This window comes from Cetorhinus maximus, chromosome 16 (assembly GCF_964194155.1).
Source record: "Cetorhinus maximus chromosome 16, sCetMax3.hap1.1, whole genome shotgun sequence".
NCBI classification, from domain to species: domain Eukaryota; kingdom Metazoa; phylum Chordata; class Chondrichthyes; order Lamniformes; family Cetorhinidae; genus Cetorhinus; species Cetorhinus maximus.
In genome coordinates, this window is record NC_135894.1 from 78,741,276 (window position 1) to 78,756,666 (window position 15,391).

General features: G+C 41.7%; 1 protein-coding gene across 3 annotated transcripts in view; it reads left to right on the forward strand.

Moving 5' to 3' along the window:
* The window catches only part of epha3 (eph receptor A3), a 267,227-nt gene that overhangs the window by 173,231 nt on the left and 78,605 nt on the right, over window positions 1-15,391 (forward strand). For all 3 annotated transcript variants that reach the window (XM_078560154.1, XM_078560155.1, XM_078560156.1), the window contains exon 6: window positions 13,374-13,498. In XM_078560154.1, coding sequence (XP_078416280.1) covers window positions 13,374-13,498 — 125 coding nt within the window. The remainder of the gene's footprint in view (window positions 1-13,373; window positions 13,499-15,391) is intronic.

Genomic DNA, 15,391 nt, shown 5'->3' on the forward strand with positions numbered 1-15,391 from the left:
ATGTGGAACTCGCTACCACAGGGAGTGGTTGAAACGAATAATATAGATGTATTTAAGGGGAAGCTAGACAAGCATAGAGGGAGAATGGTTATGATGGTAAATTTAGATGAGAAAACATGGGAAGGAAGAGGCTCAAGTGGAGCATAAACACCAGAATGGACTGGTTGGGCCCAATGGCCTATTTCTGAGCTGTATATCCTATATAATCCTATATGTAATCTCTTGTAAAAAAAAAACTATTGGCCCAGTATTTGCTGGAGCTGAGCTGCATCAGTTAGACTTTCTCCTTAACCCCAATGAACACTGACATATCTGAGCAATGGAGCACTAAGTCGCTGCTTTTATTTATCTTATTGCTAGTAGAGAGTTCCCTGTGGCTTCCCTTCTCATGTAGCCCCAAAGCATGAAAGCTTTCTGTATACTGCTCATATTTGTACAGTCTGAATTAGAAAGGGTTACCAGTGAAAATTCCTGATTATTTTGATCCTATTCATAAGCATTCCTGGGAAGTTGAATCTTCATGTTTAATCTACATGACTGAGGACAGGTTTATTGCCTGATATGGATTGTTCCCCTACAGGTGCCCATAAAATGTAATGCAAATTATTAAAAGCCATCAAATGACATGATATAGTAAGTCTGTGCTTCACTGACTGTTATTACAGCTGCGGTCCCTTTCAGTTCAAGATCTAGAAGTGTTCTCTTTACAAGCTAGGGCATACATCTTTTGAGAATCAAACAGCCCTGCTATAAATAAAAATGTAACATTTCAGATCTGTTGTAATTTCCAGCTAGAGGAAGACAAAAGATTGTTTTTACTTCTGGAAGCATGACAGACTAAAATGTTTCTTTATAAATATAACAGTCTGCTAAAAATACGTGCAAAATCTGAAGTGGAACAGGAATAATAAATGCTGGTTTGAAAGCTGATCTGAATAATAACCAATGCTTTTGATCTTCCTTTCCAAGCTGCACGATGTATCTTGCTCATTTTATTCTTGAACTGTATCAAAGTTCATGGCACTGACTCTATGTGAGTTTTACCCACACAGAATGACTATAAGCAAAGTCCATAAAATAACATGGGTTGCCTTCAGGGCGATTGGAGAACACTACTAAGTTTACAAGACCTGCATCATGTAAAATAAACTTTTCTTAGATCAGCCTACTTACATGACTGTCCTGTCCTTCTCTTATGAACATTTATCAAAGTATTGGTAAAATTTGTCCACTTTGAGTTCCTGATCTGAACTGTACCATTGAGCGCAGCTGTAAAGCAAAACAACCAGGGTGTGCAGGGGAAAACATGTGAGAGGGACATCTTTCGATCCACCCTCAGACTTGTTTAAGGTAGAACATCTAGGAGCGGGTTATCTGTGTACTTTTGTGATGGTGATTTTGAAATGTTTTGGAATGCTCTTCCAGATATTTTATGAATAAAGTATATTTTTCAAAAAAAAAATCTGTCCTCTGAACTAGAGTGTGGCCAAGGGAGTCCTAAGGTAGTGGAAAAAACATCAGTGCAATGAAATCCTGAAATAGGTTGGAAAGCATTTTGTTGACTATCCTTTTGTGGTGTTGATCGCTGTAAAAGTTTCTTCAAAAGGGATGCAATCTGAATTTCAAGAGTGAATTTTTTCTCACACATTCACAGGTTTCACCAGCCAATTCAAACCTGATCTTTTATAGTCTCCTCTTAAACATCCTGAGGATAATATTAAAAACAAAAAGCTAAAAGCTACTGCGGATGCTGGAAATCCAAAACAAAAACAGAATTACCTGGAAAAACTCAGCAGGTCTGGCAGCATCGGTGGAGAAGAAATCAGTTAACGTTTCGAGCCTTCACGGCCCTTCGGCAGAACTGGAGCATAGTTAGGAGAAAGGAGAAATATAAGCTGGTTTAAGGTGGGGGGGCGGGGGGAGAGAGAAGTTGAGGGTGTGGTGATTGTGGAGATAAGCAAGCAGTGATAGGAGCAGATAATCAAAAGATGTCACATCTAGGATAATATTCCTATTCGTGACAGCTGGATGTTAAAAATAGCAGTGGCATTGTAAGGTAGATTTTGCCCTTGATCTAAGAGCTGGAGCAATATGCTTGGGTTGGAGTCTTGCTTATTATCCTATTTTAAACATTGTAATTATATCTTCAAGAATATAATGCAGGTACATGTGTTGTAAGTCATTATACATTTCAATTGCGTGCTGTTGTGGGAAGATATATTGGTAAATGCGCGTGCATGTGTTGGGAGTGATGTATGTTGTAGGACTGCAGCAATTTATTTGGTCTCGGTTCCTGTTTGGGCTGCTTTTGAAGGAATTAGGCTGGCGGTACCATTTCCCTCTTTTGTGGCGAGTGCCTTTGGTGGTGCAGATAAGGTTGGCAGGAGCTTACTTAACCCCTGCTACGATAACTACTGTAAGCCCCCTGGGTGCCCTTCATTGATTAATATGACCCCTGTGAATGCAGTTGGAACTGAGCCACAAAATGTGCGAGGTAAAAAGAACACCTCCTGCTGACTCTCTGCAATGGCTGCCACTGTACAAAAAGTCTTTCCAGTTGATCATTGATCATGTAAATTTGTGGTTTGTGATTTGTACCATTGCTGACATCCTGAGATAGACTTTTATATTGAAACATTCTGGAGGCCGGTTGGGGAGGCGGGGTGAGCGTGAGGGGCGATGAGTGGCAGGAGTGGCCATATCAGGAAACTAGAAAACAGAATAATGCATTTTTTTTTCTATCTTGATGAAATGTAATATAGTTCCAAGCATTTGATGATATTAGAAAAACAAACTTGGCTATAATATGAAAGGGTGAAAACTGCCCTTGCCCTAAGTGAGGCACGCACACACCAGCATGAAAGCACTTTGTACATCCTTTTGCCTACAAGCAAACAAATCTATTTTTTATGGTTTTAAATTCTATAAATTCCATTCCTGTCAGCTCATTTCACTATTAACAAAAAAAACAGCCACAAAGGCTGATGAATCGTGAGTCTGTACCCTTCTTCCCCAGACAATAACAATCCCCTTCACTCAAGACTATGTTCACCTCTGTTCCCGACTGCAGACTCCCACAGCACTTGTAGCAGCCCTGTTCAAGTGTTAATGCCTCACAGATGTTTTGCAAGGATTCCCGTGATTACAGGTGTGAAACCTTATTTGTACAAGTGGAACTTACTACATAAGACGCAGCATATTCATTGCCTCATGTATATTTTGTGAGAACAGCATTGTCTCATCTGTGATGCCTTCACAATTAAACAGACTGTTGACGTTCATTGCCTAGCATCATATGTGAAGTGGTGAGGTACCAAAGGGCTTTACAGGTTGAAAAAAATTTAAGAATAAAATGGCTTCATTTGAAGAAGAGCAGGGAGTTTGCCCTGATATCCTGCCCATTGTTTATCCCCATCTGGGGATTATCTGGTCATTTATTTCACTGTGTGAGCTTGCTGTGCGTAAATTGGCTGCCATGTTTCCTTACATTATAACACTGACTACACTTTAAGGATGCCTCACTGGCTGTGAAGTGTTTTGGAACATTTTGAGGTTGTGAAAGGCCTTATATAAATGCAAAGTTCTTTATTTGGAGGGTTTTTTTAACACGTGGAGGCAGAATGTGTTACAATGCACATTGCTAAGGTTTGTAGTTGACTGTCAGTGAGAGATAGGACAGAACAATGTGTCCTGACCTCCATTTATGGATCAATGCTTCCAATTTAACCTTTGACATATAAACTGTTGTGGAAAGCTTCCTGTTCCCAGTGAACATCCTTTTCCCAATTCTCTAATTCCCCACTTTCCCATTCTAGCAATCACCTATAAAAATTGTAGGTTAGCTGAAGGTCACTGATGTATTAAGGCTTTACTACTGGTGTCCCAAACCAATGAAGCCTTCTATAACAAAAATAAAGTAATATTTTGTGTGATGGCAGTGGAGGAAATATTGCTTAATTTACTTATGCATACTTACATTGGTAAAATCTCTGAGTGAATTTCATGATGAAAAGCAATTTATTAGGAAAAATGCTATCTTGTATTTACAATAACAGAACTGCATCAGACCAAAGATCAAAGGGTTTAACTTAAAGTGTTAAATTTATAGAGGCATAGACTTAATTGGCATATACTTAGAGAAGAGATAGAATAAGAGAGGGAAAGCTCAATATAAAAATAGGCTTGATAGAGTACAAGCATAGCAGGCATATATTTAATCAAGGGATAAGCTTAACAGATGAATAAGTTTAACATTAGGTCATCCATAAGTATGTTTTTTTGTGGTAGTACAAAGAGCTTAATCCTTTCCATTTTGAGGGAATTTACTGTGTTTGCAAACTAGTTATCTTTAGTTGTCTACCTTGCCCAAAGTGTTAATTCTTTAATTATGATTTTTTATTTCGCCAGAGTGAGAAACCTTTACAAATATGAGAAGATAAAGACAAGGAAGGGGTGTAATCACATCAAACTCATCTATCATTTTTGTTCATTCACAGCAGCCTCAGTGACCACTCGAAGGATAAATAAGCAGCTTTGCTCAAAATAATCCAAATGCCCAAAGCAAATTGTTTTGCTGTGGATTGACTGAGCTAACTATATTGCGCACATTGTGTTGTGTAAATTAGTTTCGGATTCTCAACAATGTAAACAGCACGCTCTGCCACAAATAGTGGCAAATTGTTCCCCATCTCAAAATGGACACTGAGGAGAGCAATTTCTAGATGCAATCCCTGTACTCCAACCATCTTGGGAGCACTTTGGTGCCAAATTAAATATGTTAATCAGGAGCTTAATGATTGTTTCAAGACCTGGATGCCAATTTTTGCAAAAACTGGAGAGAATATGTGCCAGGCATGATACACTTTTTCTTGGTCTACACTTTGACTAATTCACAGTCGTTAAAATGATCCTTGGTCCTCATATTCATACAGCCAGGTCATTGAAGAACAGGCAAGTTTTATGGTGTTAATTTAACACAACGGGGGGAGTGGAGGGATCCTCTCAACGTTCATTTTATATTCAAAAACAGGTGTGTCAGGAACCAATTTCCAACAATCCCTGGCCTCTGCTATTTATGGCAGAGTACACAATAGAGTTCACATCAATGCAAAGCTGGAACTAAGGAGGATTGCTCCTCCTGGCTGTCCAGCAATACTGCAGAACTCTGCCAGCTTGCATTGCCTCTGTCCTTTTTCCCTACCCTCCACACTTCAAGGGTTTACTTACTGTCAGAACCAGCTAATTTTGGGACCATCCAGACTAATGAGTTTCTTTGGGGTGTCTAATTGGTGTTTGAAATGCATTATTCATATGAATAAGAGGAACAAGAATCAATTTACAGCCTCTACCTTCAGGAGACCTTTTCAATGTGTTGTTGATTTTGGATCCTGGTGATAACCAGGAAAACAACACCATTCTTTCCCCTTCCAAAAAAATGCTGCAGATCAATTTATGAAAGGGAAATCCTGTTTGTAAAATTTATTACAGTTTTTGGAGGCTATAATTAGTAGGGTAAATAAAGAGGAACCAATGGATGTGCTATACTTAGATTTTCAAAAGGCATTTGATAATGTACCACACAAAAGGCTAATATGCAAGGGAAGGGCTCATGGAGACAGGAATAATACATTAACATGGATAGAGGAATGGTTTACAGACAGGAAGCAAAGAGTAGAAGTAAAAGGGGAATTTTCAAATTGGCAGCTGTGATAAGTGGAGTGCCACAAGGATCAGTGCCAGGACCTCAGCTATTCGAAATCTATATTAGTGACTTAGATGAAGAGACAGAGAGCAATGTAACTAAGTTTGCTGTTGATACAAAGCTAGGTTGGAATGCAAGCTGTGGGGAGGACACAAAGAGGCTGCAAAGAGATATAGTCAGGTTAGGCATAATCCTGTTGCAGCAGCGAGTGTTCTGACAGCGGGACCAGAGGTGAACAGAACTTCTGCTGAGAGGCAGGATGGCTGGTCACACGCAGTCATGGGATGGCCAGTCAATTAAATATGCACAGTAAAGGGGCACAGTCAGTTGTGTTGGGGGAGCAGGCAGGAAGTTGCCAACGCCACTGTTACCTCATGGTGGCCGAAGGTCCAGGCATCATATTTAAATGGAATCTGGACAGGCAACCACTCTCTGCAAGCCAGCAGCAACGTTCTGTTTGTCTGACAGGAGGATTTTGAATGTGAACTGCTGCCACCCCTCCCCTACTTGTCACACTTGGATCCCTGAAGCTGCAATCCTGCACCCTCTCTGTCACCTTTGACCTTGCCTCTATCACGCTCAACACCCCCTCTATTGCCCTACCCCTACCTTCTGTGACCCCTGAGTCACTGCCGCCTCATTTAATCAACTCCCTGTCAACCTAGAGCTGTCGCCCCATCAGGACCCTGCACCCACCCCCTGTCACCCTTGACCTGCCAACCACCATCCTCGACCCTCCCTCAACCACCCTTGATCTTCCCTTTATTACACTTGAGCTGCTTCCGGTAGGGATCGAGCTTCCCTGTGCAGTCCAGTTCCCTCCCTCTGTCCCCCACAACCCTTCTTAGGGCTTCCACGAAGCCATCTCACTCCCTCAAAAGCCATGCCCCAACCTGCCTGGGCAGCTGCCATCCAAGCTCAATGCAACAGCTCAGCTTCCTCTCTCCTGGTCCGATAAAGTTCCCTATACCAGAAAAGCAGCTCCTACCCACTCTAAATCCAACTGGATGACTAGTTTGCCCAGTGTACGTCACCTTTAATCAGCCATGAATCTGAAGGCACATTTTTCTCATTTGCTGCCGACTCCCACAGGCACAATTTAACCTGGTGACCATAGGTTTTAATGAATATGCATGACATGAATGCATTAAAATTGGTTCCCGCCGCTTGCCGTCAGGAGCCACTATCCATCTTTGATCAGCTGCCAGCCTAATTCCCGGCTTTCATCCCTCCATTGGGAAGCTGACATTTCACCTCCCAATGCTCCAGCCGCCTTGATTCCTGTTCGCAGGAGCTTCGCTGGATTCCACCCATTAAATGGATGGGCAAGTTTGTGATATATGGAGTATAATGTGGGGAAGTGTGAAGTTATTCACTTTGGTAGTGAGAGTAGAAATGCAGAATAGTTTTTAAAAGGCATGAAACTTGTAAATGTTGATGTTCAGGGACAATTGCTGTGTTCGTACAAGGAACACAAAGTTTGTATGCAGGTACAGCAAGTAGTTAGGAAGGCAAATGGTATGTTGGCTTTTATTGCAAGGAAATTGGAGTACGAGAATAAGGAAGTTATTCCTGGTCCTTCTTATTATGTTCTTTGCCCTGGCTTCCTCCAAGGGCTTAACTGTGGGCCTCCACCAGTGGCCTGAACACTGGTGACAGCACTGTGGGTGTACCTACACCACATAGACTGCAGCGATTCAAAAAGGCAGCGCACCACCACCTTCTCAAAGGCAACCAGGGATGGTCAATAAATGTTGACCCAGCCAGAATAGCCCACATCCCATGAATGAATAAAGAAAAGACTCCACAGCTTATTATTAAATTCAAATGAAGCCAGGATCACAATCACAGCAGTCTGCTCACTGTGGTTTCAGCTGTGTGGGCACTAAAGTTTGGAATTCCATCCCTAAGCCTCACTGCTTCGCTAACCTTTTTTTCTCCCATATGATGCTTCTTTAATCCTAGCCCCATGACCAAGCTTTGTTCACCTGTTCTAATGTCTCCTTATGTGGCCGGGCCCAATGCTCCTGCGAATCACTTTCATACGTTGTGCAATGTTCAGGCGCTATATGAATGTAAGTTGTTGCTGGCTGCCCAAAAGTCAAAATGGTCCTTACTGTGTACAGTTTTTGTCACCTTTTATGGAACGGTCATTAAAATCATGGAGAAAATGCTGTGTAGATTCACCAGGATGAAACCAGGGATGAGAACTTATACCAATGGTGGTGGTGGGTGGGGGGGGGGGGGGGGGGGGGGGGGGGGGTACTTAAGATACTGAACAGAAAAGATTGAGAAAATGTAATAGAGTTGGTAATGAGGAACGGGCAATATAAAATTATCATTAAGAGAATGAGGATTGAGGGTAGGAGAAAGTTCATTGCGCAGAGAACTAGAATGCTCACCACAGGGAGTCGATGAGTCAGAGACCAACCTTCTTTTAAGGGAAGAAACATTTGAAGAGGAGGAAGATGCACGGCTGTGAGAGAGAGTGGGTTAGTTGTGGAGTGCTCTAAGAAGCAGCCAGCACAAATGTGATGGGTCAAATGGCTTCCCTCTGTGTTGTGTATGGCTCAGTGGGTTGAAGTCACATTGTATTAAATGCAAATCGAGAAACAGAATACTGCAGGTGTTGGAAATCTGAAATAAAAGCAAGACATGCTGGAAATACTCAGCAGGTCTGGCAGCATCTGTAGAAAGAGAAACAGAGTTAACATTTCAGGTTGTTAACTCTGTTCCTCTCTCCATAGGTGCTGCCTGACCCCCTGATTATTTCCAGCATTTTCTGCTTTTATTTTGTGTTAAATACTGCTATTTTAACAAGGGCATGAACCTCTTTGTTTTACTTCCTATGTTAACAAGAAACATTTCAATGCACATGTTAACACTTCCATTACTAGTACCACAAATTGCAAATTCAGCCACATATAAGTAAAACAGTAGATAGAGAGGGTAATATATACATATTTTAGGGCCAAGGTTGATGGTCTGAGTGGCTTTTCCTATTCTTGACTTTTTCCTGGGATTTTAGATAGAGACATTTTCTTTCAAACAAAATGACATCTATAAAATAGGGCTGTGAATTATATGCTTTCTAATCTGGATTTTATAATTGCACTTTTAGAATTGTGCTCCGTAAGACTCAAGACTGATAGCCATTGTGTAGAGCACGGCCATTGCAAATTTTGTCCCCTACCTCCTATTTCCTCACCAAATGTAATTATAGAGCTAAGAATGCAGGAAAGTCAGATTTCCAAGATTTTAAAAAAAATCGCTTTATTTCTATGTGTCAGTGAGATGTACCACTTCCTGAAAAAGGGGATATGTTATGAAAACAAACATCATTACTGATGTTTTAACATCTTCATAGAGGGCTTGTTAGTTTGACAAATAAAAACTAACATATATTACAGTTTATTTATGTTAGAAGTAAGCAATGTAGAAATACCTGTCATGGAACAGGATGTACCACTATGCAGTCCATCAGTCAAATAGTTGAATATATTTGTTGCATTTACCTACTAGAATGAACAAGATTTGATAAAATTAAACAATTTAGTGTTAAAATTTTGAAGAAAACCACTGCAAATTTAAAAGTTCAAATATTACCAACTATTTTTTTAATGAGTATCGGTATGGTGATGTGTGGAGTGAATTGTTTCTATGAGTGAGTTCTGTTTGTTAAATCTGTTTACTGTGAAAAATGTCTGGAATGGATTGGCTGCTCTACACTAGTATCAAAGAGTGACAAACCACTCTCACTGCAGTCAGCATGTTCCTGCACAATGAAATTATCGCTTACTTCTCTAGAATAATAAAACAACATATTGAGAAAACTTTGATCATGTTAAGCAATTCATGTTTTCTCAATTACTTCCACAACTACCAGGAAATGATTGCAGATTACAGGTATCTAATTCTGCAGCAACAAAATCCTACAATAACCCCTGCATACTTTTTAAGACTGAACACTGTAGAGAAATAGAAACTTTACCAATTAGCTTACATCCAGGTTTCGATTGGCAAATGTTGAGAAAAGAATAATGTTTGAAGTAATCTTCAATCATACCCATCCATTCAGACAGCTTACATGAGAAGACTAAACGGTTAGTCTTCCAGGATTATCCATTCTATACGTGCCTGAAGCTTTTAACTTTTCACTGATTTTTCTCTTGCCCAAAGGTTTGCTCATGTACTGATGTTTAAATTTGTCACAGTCCTGTGAGTAAAAGACATTGCCTTCTGTTGGAGGTGATGCTCAATGATGACACCGTGTGGTTCGGTTTCCACATATTCCTGTTAAATTAGTAAATTGTGCAAAAAGATATTATATTAATGTGTTGTGGCTTGAATAAAAATGCTACAAACCTCGGAACCCTCTGTCCAGGATTAGCAACTCATTTCATGCCACATTTCCCAGTGATCCAGGTGGGTTTCATGTGCACGTCATCTATTTGTTGTGAAAGCTGAGGGTTGAATTGGAGCGGCAAAGTGATCCTTGGAGCTATGATTGCTCATGTGGGGTTTATTTAGGAAATCCCCCTCTCCAGATTTAGAGCCTTCAAAATTCCAAACACCACTTCCAGATGTTCTTATTCCCAGCTTAGTTTTGGAATAAAATTCCAAACACCAGAGTCTGAATTTCATGCTTGGCACGTGTGCGCCAAGTTGGTGGACCCAGATGCGGACGGGAAATTTGCTGCTTCCCACGATCAGCCCCTGAACGTGATTTCACACTGGCTGGCCAATTAACAGGCAGCCTGTGTGAAATGCGCGCTGTGAAAGTCTCAGCTCTGCCAAGGGGGATTGGGAGGTTGGGGGGGGTTGGGGGCGGGAAGAGGGCGGATGCCAACAAAGGTGAGGGTGCAGGTGGGCACCTCTAGTGAGCTCCCTGCAGGCTGGCAGCTGCTGCAGAGCTGTCTCAGGAAGCTGCAGACCCGTGCAAATTAAATGAGAAGAAAACAACACAGCAAACTGTGTCTGTGCAGCACAATCAAGCACCTGACAGCAGAGCTCGAAAGACATCAGCCCCAGATATCTTCTTTAATTATATTCCACCCCAGACATTTCGTCCCGCCCTTGGGTGAGGTTTTGTTAAAAACGGGCTGCCTGTCTGCCTGTTTTGCCCGTGTGACAAGCGTGAAATCGCACGGGCAATGTAAAATCGCGGACAGTAGGTTTTTTTAATGCCCTTAATTGGTCTTTTAATTGCCAGAGGGCGCTTGCAGGAATCGGAGCCGCGCCCGCTGACCTCAATATTAGTCGCGTGCGCAATGACATCAGGACGCATGCCCGACGTCATTTCGCGCAATTTCGTGTGCATTCGGGTCAGGCGCATGCCCACCCGATCAACATAAAAATCAGGTGCCACATAGCCAACTGCAAAGTAATAGTCCCAGCAATCTGTCTCAAGTTCTTGCTTTGCGTTCTGCTCGAGGAAGCATGTGCGTAAATCAGATCCTATAACTGCTACAAGCTGACAATTCAAACCCGTCTGGTTTGTCTCAGATTTATGTACACTGCAAAGCATGCACGTACATTCACTGTGACACAGGAGTTGAGATCTAGGAAGAGGGTTGCTGTGCTGGTGATGGAAGCGGCGGTATTTATTGGTCTGAGATCAGAAACTAATATGACTGCTTTAGAAAAACAGAACAAGTAAAGAGCCTCAGGTCCAACTACCTGAAGCCCCGCGGTGTCTGAAAACTGAGCGTTTTTATAATGTTCCATGCATCAATTATAATTGAGTAAAATTTTTTTTTAAAAAACTTACCTGGACATTTCAGCTAGGTGCTGCATTGGTGCTGTTTGGCTCCAGACTAGTTACCATCTTCGCGTGCTGCTCTACCCCCATGCTCCAAACGACTCTTAAACCCACCCCCGCATCTGACCCAGCTTTACCTGAACTGCCCAAAGCCCGAACTACCCGACCCTAAATCTGGCAATATCCGAAATCCAGCAAGGCCTCGGTCCCGATGCGTATTTGGAAAGTCTTGGGCCCTCAAACCCAAGATAGATGTGGGTGTAATGTTAAAGTGTGGTATTAATTCTGGATTAACTTGATTGGGATTTTCTCGTGTAAGCAGGTTAATTATCAACAGATTGAAGGTATTGAAGGTATCCCTGGAAAGGGATGCCTGCATTTCCACTTGTGTCCCTTGTACTGACAGTGACTAAGTTACTATTTATTCTAAAAGCAGGGTAAACAAAACAGTTCATTGCATTTTTATGATGCGCTGATGAAGCGATAATGGAGCTGGCCTGTACAACTCCAATCAGATTAATAAAAACCTCCAACTGTTTTCTCAATGCTTACCATTCACCAGATGTGGCTACGCCAGCATTTATTGCCCATCCCAAATTACCCTTGTTCAGGGGGCAGTTAAGTAGTCAACCACATGTAGGTCAGACCAGGTAAGGATGGTAGATTTCCTTCCCTAAAGGGCAGTAGTGAACCAGATGGGTTTTTACAACAATTGACAATGATTTCATGGTCATCATTAGACTTCTAATTCTAGATTTTTTATTGAAATCAAATTCCACCATTTGCCATGACAGGATTTGAACCCAGTTCCCCAGAGAACACTAGTCCAGAGTCAATACGCTATGCCACCACCTCCCCACACTCAACAATGGAGGATTATAGGGTTATTTTAGTTTCTAAAAAAGTTGAAAAGAATATATATAAAAACATGTTTTCCTTGTGTTTCCATTGGTTGCTCACTGAGGAAATGCACTGCATGCTGTGTACTGATCCGTCCAAGTCTGGCAAGTCTCAGCTTTGGTCCCTGTATTTTCTGAGCTAACTGATGTCAGCCATTGCAGCAATGGGAATAATCAAAATGGCTTAGTGTTCCCAGACTAGGGAAGGGAAAAAGCAACTGAAGTCTCTGCAGTTGATCAACATCCAGAAATTCCGCAAACTGAAGTGTGAATGTTGGATGAACAGGTTTTGGGCCCCGTACTTGATTAGCTTGCCAACAGTCACAAAGGAAGAACATTTAACTTGGGCAAGCTCTCTTGCAGCAGAGGGCTGCTGACAGGCAGGAAGCTATACCCTTTTAGCGGAAGAAAGTTAAACATGAAACTGAAAAAAATGTTTTAAAAATGCAAGGATCGGTGTGGCATCTGCGGAAATGGAAACCTAGCACATCATCTATCATGGCAGGCTGTAGCTGCTTATTGTAGGAATTGGGCCTGACCACCGATCCTTTCAAAAATAAGAAACACTTAACATTAACAATGTGGATGAGTCTGTATGAGACACAATTTTTACCATAATTTTGTGAATCAGTGTTGATAAATGTTAGCTATTTGCTTAACCGTAATTGACTGTAATTTACGAGCCAGGTATAATTTTGGCAAAGCTTTAGACTGACATATGTGAAGCTTTGTGAGTTTCCCAATCAGATACACGCTGGTCGCTTGGTAAAGGATTGTGACAGATTGCTCACGGTTGTGGTAGTTTCCACATGGAGGAGTCTAAACATTGTAAAATTCAGACTAATCTTTTGTTAAGGTTATCATTTCCAAAATGTGTTCAAGGACAGTGTTTTCCAGCTGCTCAGCCTGGCCATAGGGACAGCATCATTTAGAGACTGTTTTCGATAGAAATGATTCCAGCTGGCACAGGTTTGTGCAAATTATTCTTTAATTGTATTTTGCTCTTTCTCAGCTCCATCTCTGGTCACTGTCGTTAAGAAGGAGAGGACGTCACGAAACAGCATTTCTCTCTCTTGGCAAGAGCCAGAACATCCGAACGGGATCATATTAGACTACGAGGTCAAGTTCTACGAGAAGGTGGGAAAATGACACAAAGATTGGTTGGGTAGTTAACAGTGAGGTTGAGTGTCTTGGGCGACAGGAAGACATAGACGGGGTGGTCAAATAGGCAGATAAGTGGCAGATGGAATTTAACCCTGAAAAGTGTGAGGTGATACACTTTGGATGGAGTAATTTGACAAGGAAGTATTCAATGAACAGCATGACACTAGGAAGTTCTGAGGAACAAAGGGATCTTGGCATGTGTCCATAGATCTCGGAAGGCAGAGGGGCATATTAGTGGGGTGGTGAAAAAGGCATATGGGGCACTTGCCTTTATCAATCAAGGTATAGGTTACAAAAGTAGGGAGGTCATGCTGGAGTTGTATAGAATCTTGGTAAGGCCACAGCTGGAGTACTGTGTGCAGTTCTAGTCGCCACATTATAGGAAGGATGTGATTGCACTGGAGGGGGTGCAGAGGAGATTCACCAGGATGTTGCCTGGGATGAAACATTTAAGTTATGAAGAGAGGTTGGATAGACTTGGGTTGTTTTCGTCGGGAGCAGAGAAGATTGAGGGGCGACCTGATTGAGGTGTACAAGATTATGAGGGGCACGGACAGGGTGGATAGGGAGCAGCTGTTCCCCTTAGTTGAAGGGTCAGTCACAAGGGGACACAAGTTCAAGGTGAGGGGCAGGAGGTTTAGGGGGGATGTGAAGAAAAACTTTTTTACCCAGAGGGTGGTGACGGTCTGGAATGCGCTGCCTGGGAGGGTGGTGGAGGTGGGTTGCCTCACATCCTTTAAAAAGTACCTGGATGAGCAATTGGCACGTCATAACATTCAAGGCTATGGGCCAAGTGCTGGTAAATGGGATTAGGTAGGTAGGTCAGGTGTTTCTCATGTGTCAGTGCAGACTTGATGGGCCGAAGGGCCTCTTCTGCACTGTAAGAAAGAAAAAAAAATGAATAAAATGTGGAGTGATTAACAAAGCTAAAAAAAAACCTGAAAACGGTGTTGGAAATTGTCTCTCAACATTTCAAAGTGCATCCATTTCTTCAGGAGTTCCTGTGAATAATTTCTCTCATGGCAATCATGCTTTAGATCTTGAACTGGACTTTGGTTTGGATCCACTTTTCCTAAGCCTCTTTTTGGTTCAAAAAATTTGATCTGATATCACAAAATGTTCTTAAGATGAGGCAGTTACACATCAACTGTGGGTGTTAAGGATTGTGGGACTGGTGGGAAAGAAGTGGGGCTGCTTCTGGTACCTTCCCAATGGACAGGATTTCCTTTGCATGTCATATGCAGCCAAGATCATAAATGTGTACTCTAGAAATGCATGTACAATTTTGCTACACAAAGAACGCAAAGGAAACTGTCATTCAATAGCTTGATGGATTCAATTGCCTTATTTTACTTCTTCTGCTCTCCTTCTTAGAGAGAATGCTAAATAGACTGCTTCCTTTTTAAGCTACATGGTTTGTGTCCTGCTTTAAGGATTCAGTACCAACCTTCAGATCTGAAGGGTAGCATTTGCCATGGAATTTATGAGTAACAATATAATTAGAAGGTAATAACTTTGCTTGCAGTTTCACAATTAATGCAAATATAAAGGGATAACTTGTAATTTGAACAACTGCAATTTAACAATGTGCGGTATAAAGATTAACCAGTCACCATAACTCAGCTGCCCATAGATGCTACAAGACCTCACAACTGTACCGTTTCTTCTTTCCACTTCCACTGCTGTGTATCCATTGTCACATTTCAGTTAGCTCTTCCAGTACACTGCCCTACTATTTCAACTTTAGCATTCAACAAGTTATTTTCCCAACTGAGACACCTTCTGTTATCTTGTAAAGATACCAGTATCCAGCCATAGAGTACACATTGCTCACTACAATTCTTTCTTCCACAACTGCACTTGTTA